Source organism: Pteronotus mesoamericanus, unplaced genomic scaffold (assembly GCF_021234165.1).
Source record: "Pteronotus mesoamericanus isolate MK-2021 breed Mesoamerican mustached bat unplaced genomic scaffold, CSHL_Meso_final contig_130, whole genome shotgun sequence".
Classification (NCBI taxonomy): domain Eukaryota; kingdom Metazoa; phylum Chordata; class Mammalia; order Chiroptera; family Mormoopidae; genus Pteronotus; species Pteronotus mesoamericanus.
Genome location: NW_026555060.1, coordinates 6,018,695 through 6,032,291, shown reverse-complemented (window position 1 = coordinate 6,032,291; position 13,597 = coordinate 6,018,695). Strand labels below are relative to the sequence as shown.

General features: G+C 34.9%; 1 protein-coding gene across 1 annotated transcript in view; it reads right to left on the bottom strand.

The window, feature by feature from the left end:
• Positions 1-13,597, bottom strand: part of MRPL1 (mitochondrial ribosomal protein L1) — a 53,462-nt gene that overhangs the window by 15,912 nt on the left and 23,953 nt on the right. Inside the window, exon 7 of the mRNA XM_054591903.1 lies at positions 8,104-8,210. Coding sequence (XP_054447878.1) covers positions 8,104-8,210 — 107 coding nt within the window. The remainder of the gene's footprint in view (positions 1-8,103; positions 8,211-13,597) is intronic.

The window sequence follows — 13,597 nt, the reverse complement described above, 5'->3', positions numbered from 1 at the left end:
TATTGCCAATATTTTTCTTTATAGCTTCTGGGTTTGAATATTTTACTTCAGGGTAAGAAAAATATTATTTTTGTATTTTCTCCTAAAGCTGCTAAGATTTTACATATTGATTTTTAACTCACCTGAATGTTTTTTGTATAATGTGTGAAACAGGGCTCTACATCTGTTTTATTTCAAGTAATAGTGGTCCATGCACCTTATTTGTTGAATAAGCCTTATTTTCCCCTGTTGATTTGAAATATCAATTTAATCATATATTACATTATTAGACAGATATATACATTTGTTTCCAGAATGCTCATTTTATTTCACTGATCTACTTTATTATTTCTGTGCTGGTGTCATGTTGTCTTAATTGCTGAGACTTTATAATGGATTTAAATTTTTTAATATTTTATAATGGATTTTGACATTTAAAAAATAAATAAAATCAATCTGCATTTTTAAAAAAGAAAGAAAGAAGGAACTCCTACATTTTGTGACAATATGGATGGAACTGGAGAGTATTATGCTAAATGAAATAAGCCAGTCAGTGTACAATATGATCCCACCTGTAAGTGGAATTTATTCAACAAAATAAACTAAGGAACAAAATAAACCACAGGCATGGAAACATGGAGCAGACTGAAAGTCTGGGGGGATGGGGAAGGAGGACAATGGTGAAAAGAAGGAGAAGGGACTAAACAAAGAACATACATGAATGACCCATGGACATGGACAACAGAGTGGGAACTGACTGTGGGAGAGGGGGGCGGGGTGGGATGGGTGGAGGGGGGCAAAGGGGAAAAAACTGCGACAACTGCAATAGAATAAACGTGATTTAAAAATGTTTAAAAAACTCATTAAAATATCCTCTCAGCTCCCCTCCCCACACCCAGAAAAAAAAAATACAATTATTTGTTGATCACCTATTTGCCAAGCACTATTCTCGGAACTGAGGATACAGCAATAAACAAATGAACAAAAATTCCCATCTTTTATTTTCTTATTCTTTTAGGTTTCGTGGCTCCTCCTCAGCTGTGTCGAAACCTTAATTGTCTCCCTAATCCATCCCCTGTTCTTTTAAATAGTTTTTGCTGGAACTCTGGCTGGGTAGCTCAGCTGGTTAGAGCGTTGCCCAGATACACCAAGGTTGCAGCTTCAATCCTCCATCAGGGCAAATACAGGAATCCACCAACGAATGCATAAACAAGCGGAATAACAAATCGATGTCTGTCTGTCTCTCTTAAATCAATAAATAAAAATAAAAATAAAAATTTTACCTGGGCATATAGCCACCCAGCTAGACACTACATGTGACAGACATTCAGCTAAGTCATGTGACTAACTCTGGACCATTGGATGGAGCAAAAGTGATGAGGACAATGGTTCCCATACTTGAAAGAAAGCTGCTTGCTCTCTACCTCCTTTCGCCTCCTTCACACTGGCTAGTTCCTCCTTGGTATCAGCAAGATTCATCCACACAGAATAAAAGACCCTAGGTGATAGCAAAGAGTAGGGGGAAGAGGGAGAAGAGGAAGAGAAAGAGAGAAAGAGAGAGAGAGAGAGAGAGAGAGAAGGAACCTTGATCCCTAGTTAACTCTGTAGAGCAAAATAGTTCTGAGCTTCCCACCAGCTCAAACCTGGGAGAAAAATAACTTCCTATCATGATTAAGTCACTGTTATTTGGTCCCTTTAAAATACCTCAACCAATTTAGATGTATAGTAGTAGTCCATGCATCATCTTACATACTATTTTAATATGAATAATGACTCTTAACTTACCCGGTGTATATTTTCAAACACCTGCTAGAAACAATTCTTGACCTGCCATGATTACACATCGATTATTGCTTCTTTTCTGCAACTTCCTTCTATCATGTGTGTGTGTGTGTGTGTGTGTGTGTATTATTATTACACTTTTCTATAATTTATTTCCACATGTAGTGTCCCTACCATGTCTTTCTTAAGAAAAAAATGTGTTATTCTATTTTGCATTACATTAAGTCTGACACAGAGTCAGAACTTAATAAATATTTGTTAAACAGAACTTGCACATTAAGTTAATCTTCTAGGAACACAGCTCTTGTCAATTCCATTTAGTAGGCACTAGTAAACAGAGCACGTCATGGTAGAAGTCAGTCAGACAGAGTCCGCAGGAAAAGTGTCACAGGACCCCACACAAAAAAAGAGATAGAAAATCAGGCCAGGCCTAGCAATATTTGAGAAGAAAAGGATTAAGAATGGGGAGAGAGAGATGAAGAAACTTAAAATCTTAAGAAATAGAAAAGAAGATTTTATCCCAAGAAGAAAACAATGAAAATGTTCACCTTACAATTTTTAAGCTGCTAAAAGTACACATGCACTCACACATACACCAATAATATACCACCTAACAAACTGACAAAAGGATTATGTTTTATAACATCAAATGCTGGTGAGTGTGTGAGGCACATTAACACATTACTGGATAAATTATAAATTAGTGGTACATTTTAGAGAGTAATTTGGTACTATTTATGATAAAATTTTCAACATATATTCTATTTCTAAAAATTTACCTCATGGGTATACTTGGAAAAAACTGGCAATGAACATTCATATGAATGTCAATGAAGTGTCATTTGTAATAGCATGAAACTGGACACAAATGAAATATCCATCAACAGGAACCGATTATGGTACATGCACACAGTGGAATACAACTCTATAAAGACATTGAAAAGAAAATGGCAGATCTCTTTACATCTTTGAAGATATCTATGCTATATAAGTGGAAAGGAAACATACAGAACAGTGTATGTAGCATAAAATCCTAAATATAAATGAATTTTTAAGGGATGTTTATGTTTCCTTCTTAATATTTCTGGAAGGACAAAATAAAACTATTAATAGAAATCCCACAAGAAAACAATTGCAGAGAAAAGGCTTTAGTGTTTCCTTATACATTTTTGTAAACTCAATTTAACCAAGTGCATATATTAATTTGAAAAATGTTAAATGTCAACAGAGTTATCTGGGCAGCAGAATTATGACTACAATATTATTTGCTCTATCATAAAGTCAGACAAATTATGTTAAAAGTATTTAATCACTGTGTGAAATTAAACTGCTATTTAGAATATATATACTGGACAGGTACATTTTATGCCTCAAGTCCTTTTTTTTTTTTTTTTTTTTTTTGAGAATCTGCCTTAGTTTCATTTCTATTTCACGGAAAGAGTCATAACATTAAACAACAGCAAAAACAAAACCAGCTAGGGTCCAGTTGTAGAAAGGGATTTCTTCACTCCTATAAACCTTTATTTTTAGTTTTATGCTTTAAGATCTTTCCCTTAAATTTGACCATTTAGCAGCTTACATTTATCACAATCAATTCATTCTTCATGCTGAGAGAAAATAAATGGCAACTACATGATAGCAATATAAATGATTGAAAAATAAAATATAAATATTCCAATAATAAACAGTCCTATTTGCATGATGTCCAACACATCATCTGAATGACATTTTCACTAATATGAACATTTGATCTGATAGCATATAGACATAAACAATTTCATGAATATGTAAATTATAGGTACCAGGAGCAGAAAAGAACAAAACCAATTTACCTGCAAGTACTACTCACAAATCTTAGATACTGGCTGGCTACAACACATTAGCACAGTTCTGATATACAAAGGCGTCCTAAGTGGCTGAGTTCTCATACCCAAGATATTATCCTCAAGTCACATAACTAAAAAATAGGCCATTCAACTAATTGTATTTATGACTTTGACACAGAAGGAAAACAAGCTTAAAATACTCAAGATCAATTTCACATTACATTAATGGTAGCACTGGATCATGAAGCAATGTGGCAGCACAGACTCTTTGCAGAACCGTAACACGGGACATCAAGATGGTATAATTAAAGTTAAGATAGTCTCTCTTGTACAGGCAAATAAAAATAGAAAACTGATACACTTCACTCTCCCCATATCCCTCTTTCTAGATTAGGGGTCAGCAAACCTTTTCCCTTAAAAAAAGCCAAATATTAAATACTTTAAGCTTTGTGGGCCTTGTGTGATCTCTGTAGCAAATTCTTTACAGTTTTAAATAGTTGTAAAAAGCAAAACAAAACAAAGACCATTTTTAGCTCAGAGATGGCATTAAAAATGGGCCACCATTAGATCTGGCCCATGGTCTACAGTTTCTTGACCCTGATCTTGATACTCTCCTTTTATCTAAAATAAGGAGGACCCTCCCCAAATGAGGACTGAGATGCTGTCAGTGCCCTTTCATCTGCACATTCATCCTAAATCAAAGTCTAATATTATACAGGTGGCAAATATAGTAAGAATATCATCACTCACAGAAATCTTGAACTTCTAAGGAAGCTATATTATTTTGCTTTGAGATTTACAAAAAAATCTGTTATCTCTGATGATTACCACAAATATTTCTATGGAATAATTATACTGTATTACATACAATGGTAAACAGACTTTTTATTCCTTTTTAAACAATTTTATTGAGGTATTTCTGACTCACTGCATGTTCTTAATAATTTTATTGAGGCATACTTTGCATTTCATATAATTCACCATTTTCTAATTTACAATCCAATTATTTTTAAACAAGTTTAACAAGTTGGGCAACCATCAACCAGTTTTTTTAATTTTTTAATGTCTTTATTGATATTTAAAGAAAGAGGAACAGAGAGGGAGACAGAGAGAGAGAGCGAGAGAATGAGAAAGAAATATTGATTACTGTTCCCTTTATTTGTGCATTCATTGGATGATTCTTGTATGTGCTCTGAGCAGGAATCAAACCCGCAACTTTGCCATATTGGGACGATGCTCTAACCAAATGAACTACCTGGCCAGAGAACCATCAACCAGTTCTAAAACATCTTCATTAACCCAGTATGATCCCTTACGCACATTTACTATTAATGCCTATTTATTCCCACCCCTACCCCAGGTAACCACTAATCTACTTTTAGTCTTTCAAAATAAATTATCTTTTCCAGATATTTCATATATACCATCATACAGTATGTGATTTCTGTGCCTGAGTTCTTTCACTAAGCATGTTTTTGAGGTTCATCCATAATGTAACATATATCCACAGTTTGTTCCCATTTATTGCTAAATAGTATCCCACAGGATCTGCTGCACATCCTTAAAGTATCAATTTATTAAGTTTTGACGTATGTACACACTAAAGAAACTATTACCAGTCAGGATAATAAACATATCAATCATCCTCAAAATTCCTTGTGCTACTTTGTAATCCCTCCTTCCCACCCTTGTTCCCAAGGCAACTACTGATCTGCTTTCCGTCACTATACATTATTTTGCATTTGCCAGAATTTTACGTAAAGAGAATCATACAGTATGTACTCCTTTTTGCCTGGTTTCTTTCACTCAGCATAATTATTTTAAAATGCATCCATATTAAGCATGTATCAGTTTCTTTTTATTATTAAAGAATATTCTATTACAGAGATATAACAAAGCTTGTCTATACATTCATCTGTCACTGGAATGTGGAATGTTTCCAATTTTTAGCTGTTACAAATAAATCTGATATAAACACTTGTTTACAAGTCTTTGTATAGAGATACGTTTTCATCTTTCCTGAGTAAACATCTAAAAGTAGAATGGTGAAGTCACATAAGAGGTGGACGTAAAACTTACTCTGCCCAGCTGTTTACTGAAGAGGTGGTGGGATCACTTTACGTTCCCACATCAGTGTCTGAGCATCCCAGTCTCCCAACATCTTCACGAACACTTGGTATAGTCAGTCTTTTTATTTCAGTTCTTCCAATGGATACATAGTGATATGTCATTGTGGTTTCAATTTGTATTTTATTAATGATTAATAATGTTGAGCATCTTCCAATGTGTTTGTCACACCTTTGTGAGGTGTATTATAATCTTTTGCTGATTTTTAAAAAGGGGCTGTATTATTACTGAGTTTATAATTTTAACATCTATATTCATGAATGATATTAGACTGTCTTTTTTTGGTCTGTCTTTGGTAAAAAGTAATGTTAATTGTTTTAGAAGGAGGGTAAATCAGGTCCCTGTTACTCCATTTCAACCCAAAGTAGAAGTCTTTAATGGTTATTAGTTCATTTTATCTACTCCTTCCTACCTACTCCTTCCTTATTTCACGTGGGGGAAAACCAAAGTTCAGGGACCAAGGTGGCTAATCAAGAACCAGGCTTTGAATCAGACAGTATGAATCCAAATTCCACACTACAATATTTAAGTAGTATTCAAAACAATTCTCTTTAAACACGCAAAATAATTTCTTTTTAATTATGAAAAAGCACTATATCTCTAAAAGATGCAGTCAGTCTGATCTGCAGCTCACGTCTTAATCACCATGGTATTTGTTGAAAAGAATGAATAAGATGTCATTGTTTCGTATACTCTGAGTCAGGATCTACGTAAACTACTAATTACTGAATGTAATAAAAATATTACTTAAAAAAAGAAAAAAATCTAGCTATAAAGAGTCTTATAAAGATATTCTAAGGTCCCCAAAGTCCAACCAAAACAGTAATGACAATAGCTACTGCCATTTAAAAATTTTATTTAATCTTTAAAACCACATTGTGAAACAGATATTGCCACATAACTTTTACAGATGAGGGAATCTGAGACACAACATGAGGAAACTTGTTTACAGTCTGCCATTCCCTAAGCAGCAGAAGTGGGATTCAAACCTGTATCTCTAAAGCTCCAGAATATTCTCTTAAAGTTTGTATTTGGTTTTTAATTTTTTTTTTTAACATTACAATGTTGTCTTCCCTAAGAAACAAGAAGGACTGCCAAGGGCCTTTTGGGGACAAGCCAATTCCTACATCGAATTCCAGCAGAGCTCAATGCCAAATAAACTGGAGCTGAGCTTTGATGGTAATGATGGCAATGAGCAGTTTTCCAGTCCCTGACTGGATTAAACCTGCCTCACCCCTTTTTAAAGTTAAGTTTTCCTTCCATAAAACTAGTTGAACACCTTTTTTAAATTTCTCACGATCTACAGTGGGCACAGCTCAATTAGTCTGGACTACTACTCCCTGTTGGCTATAATGCAGAATCCCTCTTTGGAGGATGGGAAGAGGAATACAGCTATTCAAATAATTCCAGCCGTGAGGCTGGATGGAATGGGGTGAAGAGTCTGGGTTGTTGAGGATACTGCCAAGGTTCAAATACCTCTGCCCCATACTAGCTATGAGACCTTGAAGAAAGTATTTAACCTCTCTGGGCTGTCATCTTATTCTATAAAACAGGGATAATAATTTACCTCTCATATATCTGAGGATTAAAAAAGTGTTTAAAATAGTGCCTGATAGTTGGTACACAATTTAAGTTTCACTATCAATATTACTATTATCCCTACAGCTATTGCACAGGAACAAAATTATGTACATTAATAGGTATTTTAGAGATTCTTCAGTATAAAAAAGATACTAGCAAAATCTATGCATTTAAAAACACAATTCTATAAAAATTTGACAGGTCTATATTAGTGTCCTAAAAGTGGCTTTAGAAATTGATTTCTAGTACCTTCTGTATATAGGCAAAGCATTTTTAAAACCCATGCAGGGATAATCAGAAGTAATTCATAAATGAGAATGGGTGAGCGGGGGAATGGGGGGGGGGGGATGGAAACAACTGTACTTGAACAACAAAAAAATAATTTTTTAAACAAGAAGTAATTCATACAAATAAAGTGAATTACTCAATTCCATTAAAGTAGCATTAAATCCCTACTATGGGCTCAGTATTATGCAAAGTTCTACAGGACATACATAAGATCTATACCCTACTTTCAATAAGCTTAAAATATTAGAGAACCAAAATGACATACATAGAATAATCAAATAAGGCCAAGTACAAGTAAATGTCAGTGGGTGGCATACAACTCAAAAGAAAAATTCTATAGTACCATTAAAATGTATAAGTTCAATCAATAAAAAAAAAATCTGTGCGTGTATATAGTGCCACTCCTAATGCTAGTGAAAACAACAAGTTCAAAGGACTGGTATATTATATTATAAATTATTATTGAATCACTTAAGCAAAAAAAAGAGAGGGTTATTGAATAATTTCCACTGTAACTTACTGTTGCTATTTTGGTCTTGAGAAAGTTCTCCCTTTCTTCATCTACCTTAATTTCATGTCCAGTTTTAAATAACTCAAGCATTTTGGGGATGTCCCGGCCAATGGAATCTGGTTAGAAAAATAAGAAACCCAAAGTTATCACTCCATCTAAACAAGTAGCAAAACTTACTGAATAAGAAAAGCACTAATCTCATGCTAAGATAGAGTAAATAAGTTGTGGCAGAGATACTTCAGTGGCCCCATTTCCTGGTGTTCATATCCTTGTGTAACGCCCTTCCTCCCCATCAGTGTGGATGGAACTTACAACTTGCTCTAACCAACAGGATGATTATGTGTACATGATCACATTACATATAACTAGAGGAAATGCCTATTTTGGAAGAGATTCTCTTCCTACTGGCTGTGAAGAAGCTAGATACAATGTTATGAGATTTATATGAAGAAAGCCACAGGGTAAGAAACTGAGGTCCTCAGTCAAGCAGCCTGCAAGGAACTGAATTCTGCCAAAAGGCCCCATAAATCTCGAAGTGAATCCTTCCCCAGTCAAGTCTACAGACCTAATCTACATCATTACTGGAGCTTTATGAGACCTTGTATGGTTTTAAGCTACTAAATTAGTGGTAATACTGTTGCACAGTAATAGATAATTAATAAATAAATACATGCAAAATGCAGCTTATCAACTTTAGAAACACTGATAAAAAATTAAAATCTGTAAAATAATCCATTATAAAAGGTAACAGTGGAGTCTTGGAATCTTTTAAGAACATTCATCTACCTTTATGTAAAATTCACCTGATCTGCCTTACCATTAAGGCGGCAAAGAACTAGGAAAAGTGGCAACATTTAGCAGTGCATATAATATCACAGGAATGATACAGCTCATTACTGTACAAAAGATGGCATGGAAAGAGTTAAGAATTAGAACTTAATTTATTGGATTCTAATGTTGCCTTGTCCTCCATTAAAGTAAATTAAAAAATGCAATTAAATATAGAAAGGAGAGAATTGGAGTCAAGGCAAAAACTAAGAATTTTCAAAGGATCACATAGGAGACTCCAAATATAAGCTAATTTTCCTAATATTTAGTCATTAAAATTTGAACTCAAATTTAATACATAAAAATACATATTTTTAATTATTCCATAATACCATAAATAACTTGAAAATTTTTTATTTTGTACATAGAAAATGTATTCACATATTTGAGGGAGAAGAAATAGAATAAAAACTGTGCTACTAAAGACACACCACTCCCACAGTGCTTCCAGCAATTCTTCTTATGATAAATCAATATCCGAAATTTATAAAGAATTTATGTAACTGAACACCAAAAAAAAATCCAATTAAAAAAAATGGGCCAACGACCTAAATAGACACTTCTCCAAAGAGGACATACAGACAACCAACAGACATATAAAAAGATACTCAACGTCACTAATCATCAGAGAAATGAAAATCAAAACTACAATGAGATATCATCTCACACCTGTCAGAATGGCTATCATAAACAAATCAACAAACAACAAATATTGGTGAAGTTGCAGAGAAAAGGGAACCTTTGACACTGTTGGTAGGAAGGCAGATTGGTGCAGCCACTGTGGAAAATAGTATGAAGTTTCCTCAAAAAATTAAAAATGGAACTACTTTATGACCCAGCAATTCCACTTTTGGGAATTATAGTCAAAGAAACCTAAAACACTGATTCAAAAGAATATATGCACCTCTATGTTCACTGCAATGTTATTTACAATAGCCAAGATTTGGAAGCAGCCCTAGTGCCCATCAGTAGATGGGTAGATAAAAAAACATTGACAAACAGACCGGAGAAGGATGCAACGCCCAGATGGGTTGTAACTCCTGGTCACTGCTCCTCTTCTCTCCCCCAAATAGGGGAACAAAACTGGATTTGATTTTTTTTTTCCTGGTCACTCGAGCACATCTAGAGCATCCATTAGATTTTATCTGGGACCTGCAGGTTGGCTCTGGGATTGATCATCTTGTGGACTGGATTCCTGACAAATCCCTTGCTGCCTCCCTTTTACTCTCTCTGCTGGTTATCAACCTCAACAAGTTCAAATTAGTCCTTTTTAGCTCCCGTGGAACTGTTTTGTACCTGCCCTAGTGCCATCCACCAGCTTTACTCTTTCTCTCACACACATAATTTTAACTTGATTTTTCTACTTTTTGTAAATAATGTACATACTGTCAATTTTTTAGTAAAAGAAATATGCTTTGATGTGCTAGCAAAAACAAAAAACAAAAAAAACAACTGTGGTACATTTACACAATGGAATACTACTTGGTCATCAAAAAGGAGAAAATCCTATCATTTTTGACAGCATGGATGTACCTGGAGAGTGTGATGTTTAAGTGAAATAAGCCAGTCAGAGAAAGACAAATACCATATGATTTCACTTATATGTGGAATCTAATGAACAAAATAAACTACCAAACAAAATAGAAACACACTCACAGATACAGAAGATAGACTGACAGCTGTTAAAGGGGAGAGGGGTTGCGGGGCTGGGTGAAAAAGGTAAAGGGTTTAAACAAAAACAAAACAAAACAAAACAAAACTCATAGACACAGACAACAGTATGGTGATCACCAGAGGAAAAGAGGAGGTAGGAGGAGGTAGAAGAGTTTGGGGATAAATGGTGACAGGAGACTAGATTGTGGGTGGTGAACACACAATCCAATATACAGATGATGTATTATAGAATTGTATACCTGGAACTTAAATAATTTTATTAACCAATGTCACGCCAATAAATTCAATAAAAATTTTTTAAAAATCTCATTATGTAGAAAGCATATTACATCTTCAGCGTATTTTACTTTTAAGGATCATCTGAGCTGTTCCGTATGGCTCAGGAACACTTTACCCACAAGGAGCTTTAAATTTAGTTAGGAGAAAAGCACGTGCAGAAGCAACCACTACTGAAAAATACAAAGTCTTTTTAGCATTACATTGTGACACAACTGAATACTAAACAGTATGACAGATAGTCTAACAGTAAGCATTAAGATGTTAATACAGTGGTCTCCCATTTCCACCATTTAGCTTTCCATGGTTTCAGTTACCCATGGTCAACTGTGGTCCAAAAATATTAAATGGAAAATTCCAGAAATAATTCATAAATTTTAAATTGTGTGCTGTTCTGAGCAGTGTGAGTAACTCTCACACCATCCACTATGTCCCACTGGGGACATGAATCACCCTTTTGTCCAACGTATCCATACTGTATATGCTCCCTGTCCATCAGTTAGACACTTAGTACCTGACTCTATTATCAAGAGAAAGACACCAATCACATACCTTTTATTACTGTATATTTTACTTTCAGCCTATTTGTATTTGAATATAAAGTGCGTCTCCTATAGGCAACTTGTAATTGAATTGCTTATTTGTCATCTTCTAATCTCTGCCTTTTGGTTGAAGTGTGTATTCCATTTCCAATTAACCTAACTATGTATATGCCTGGATTTAGGTCTTTGTTTTAATGTGCTATTTGTCTCATCTCATTTGTTTCTCTGTCCTTCCTTTACTGCCTTCTTTTTGTTTTAAACAAAAAGTTTTTAGTGTATCATTTTTATTCCTCTAGTTAGTTTAAAGATACGTCTCTTTTTGTGTTTTCGACTTGCCCTAGAGATTAAAAGGTACATCTTTATTTAATACAACCTATTTCATCTTAATGCTGACTTCCAAGAAAACAAGTACATTTGTGCCAGGCTATCTCCACTCCCCCTACCTCACCTCTTGCTACAATTATGCCCAAAACTTCTTCATCTCCTATATATCTATCTTTAAAATAGTCACTGGGCTACACAAGACAGAAATTAGGGAATCATTCTAGATTCCTCCCTTTCCCTTACCTCCACATCTAATCAGTAACTATTGTTAATTCTGTCTCCTCCATATCCCACACAGCCTTCCTCTTCTCTGACCTCACGCCACTGTGCAGATTTTGTCCTTACCCATCTCTCACCTAGCCGAAGGCAGTGGCCTCCTCACTGGTCTCTGCTCTTAATGTTTCATCATCCTCAAATCGCCACTTTATCACTCACACAGCCCCCACACACAATCATTCTGATAAGCAAATCTTATATCATTCTTCCAAGCAATATTTTTTAATGGCTCCTATCAGCATAGAAGATAAAATATAATCTCCATGGCATGGCAGACAAAGCCCTCCGCGATGTGGTCCACTGCCTATCACTGTCTAACCTCACCGACCAGCACTACCCGGTAACACTTCATGTACCAAACGATAGAAAGCTACTTACAGTTTACTGAACGTAATGGGCTCACTCATACTTTTGTGCATTAGTATAAGCCATTTCCTCTAACTGCAATGTTCTCCCCATGCAGGTTAGGAAAGAAAATGCCTATTCATGCTTAAGTGCTCAACGGTGCTGGTACCTTCTTTATATAATCTGATTCTACAAAGTAGTCCCTCATTCCTCTAAGCACTTTGTACCTTTCCCACTGGCACACTTTCTGCATTTTAGTGTAGCACTTATGTTCTCATTTCTCTCACTGTTCAATTTTTACTCCTTAAAGATGGAAACTACCTTTTCATCCTTCAATCTGCAGTACTAACTGTCCTACCTGGCACATAACAGGCACTCAACAATTATGTTTACTCAATAACGAGTTATGAAGGTAAAAATGATATTTGAAGACATGAAAAAGAATGAGTTCTCCTAAAGTAATTATGGAGCGTGAAGATCTACTGTAGGACTTGTAGGGAGTCAATAATAACAGAGGTGCATATATATTATAAACATACTATACACCCAGCTTGTGCTAAGCTCTTGCATATATTATAACAAAACACTGAGAACATGAAACCCATTTTGTAGATGAATAAACAGAGGCACAAAAAATGTTTTAAAAAATTAGTTCAAGGTCACAGTAAGTGACAAAGTCAAGTCTGAAAGAGACTTTATGTTAAGCACTATTCTATTCTGTTTTTCAATATAACCCAATGTTAAATCTTCACTGTTATTCCTAGGTCTTTGCTATCCCTTAGTCCTATGTAATTGCTCTCCCCTCCTCTTTTCTCTGGACTTTTATGTTCTTCTACTATTTATCTTGTCCTTACTCCCTTCCCTTTCTCTTCATCTAATTACCTCCATTTGATTTCCATAATGAACATAACAGTCATTCAAACTACAACTATACTGTCAGGTAGTTGACTCTGGTGTACTTTTTCTTTTCTTCTTTTCCCGGGAATATTACAGGAAGAAGCAAGTAGAATAACAGAAGCTAGAGAAGATGAAGAAGAAATAGCTAGTGAGAAAGGAGGTAAGTTAAGATTATATAGTATAAAAGAAAGTTTCAAGAAAGGGAAAAAAACTACAACCAGATTGTTAAATGTGGCAAAAGAAATATCCATGATGAATACTGAGAGCCACATTTTAGCTGAATGCAGCAGGATAAAGATAAAAGGAAGAGTAACACTTGATAAGGAAATGGGGGCAGCCAA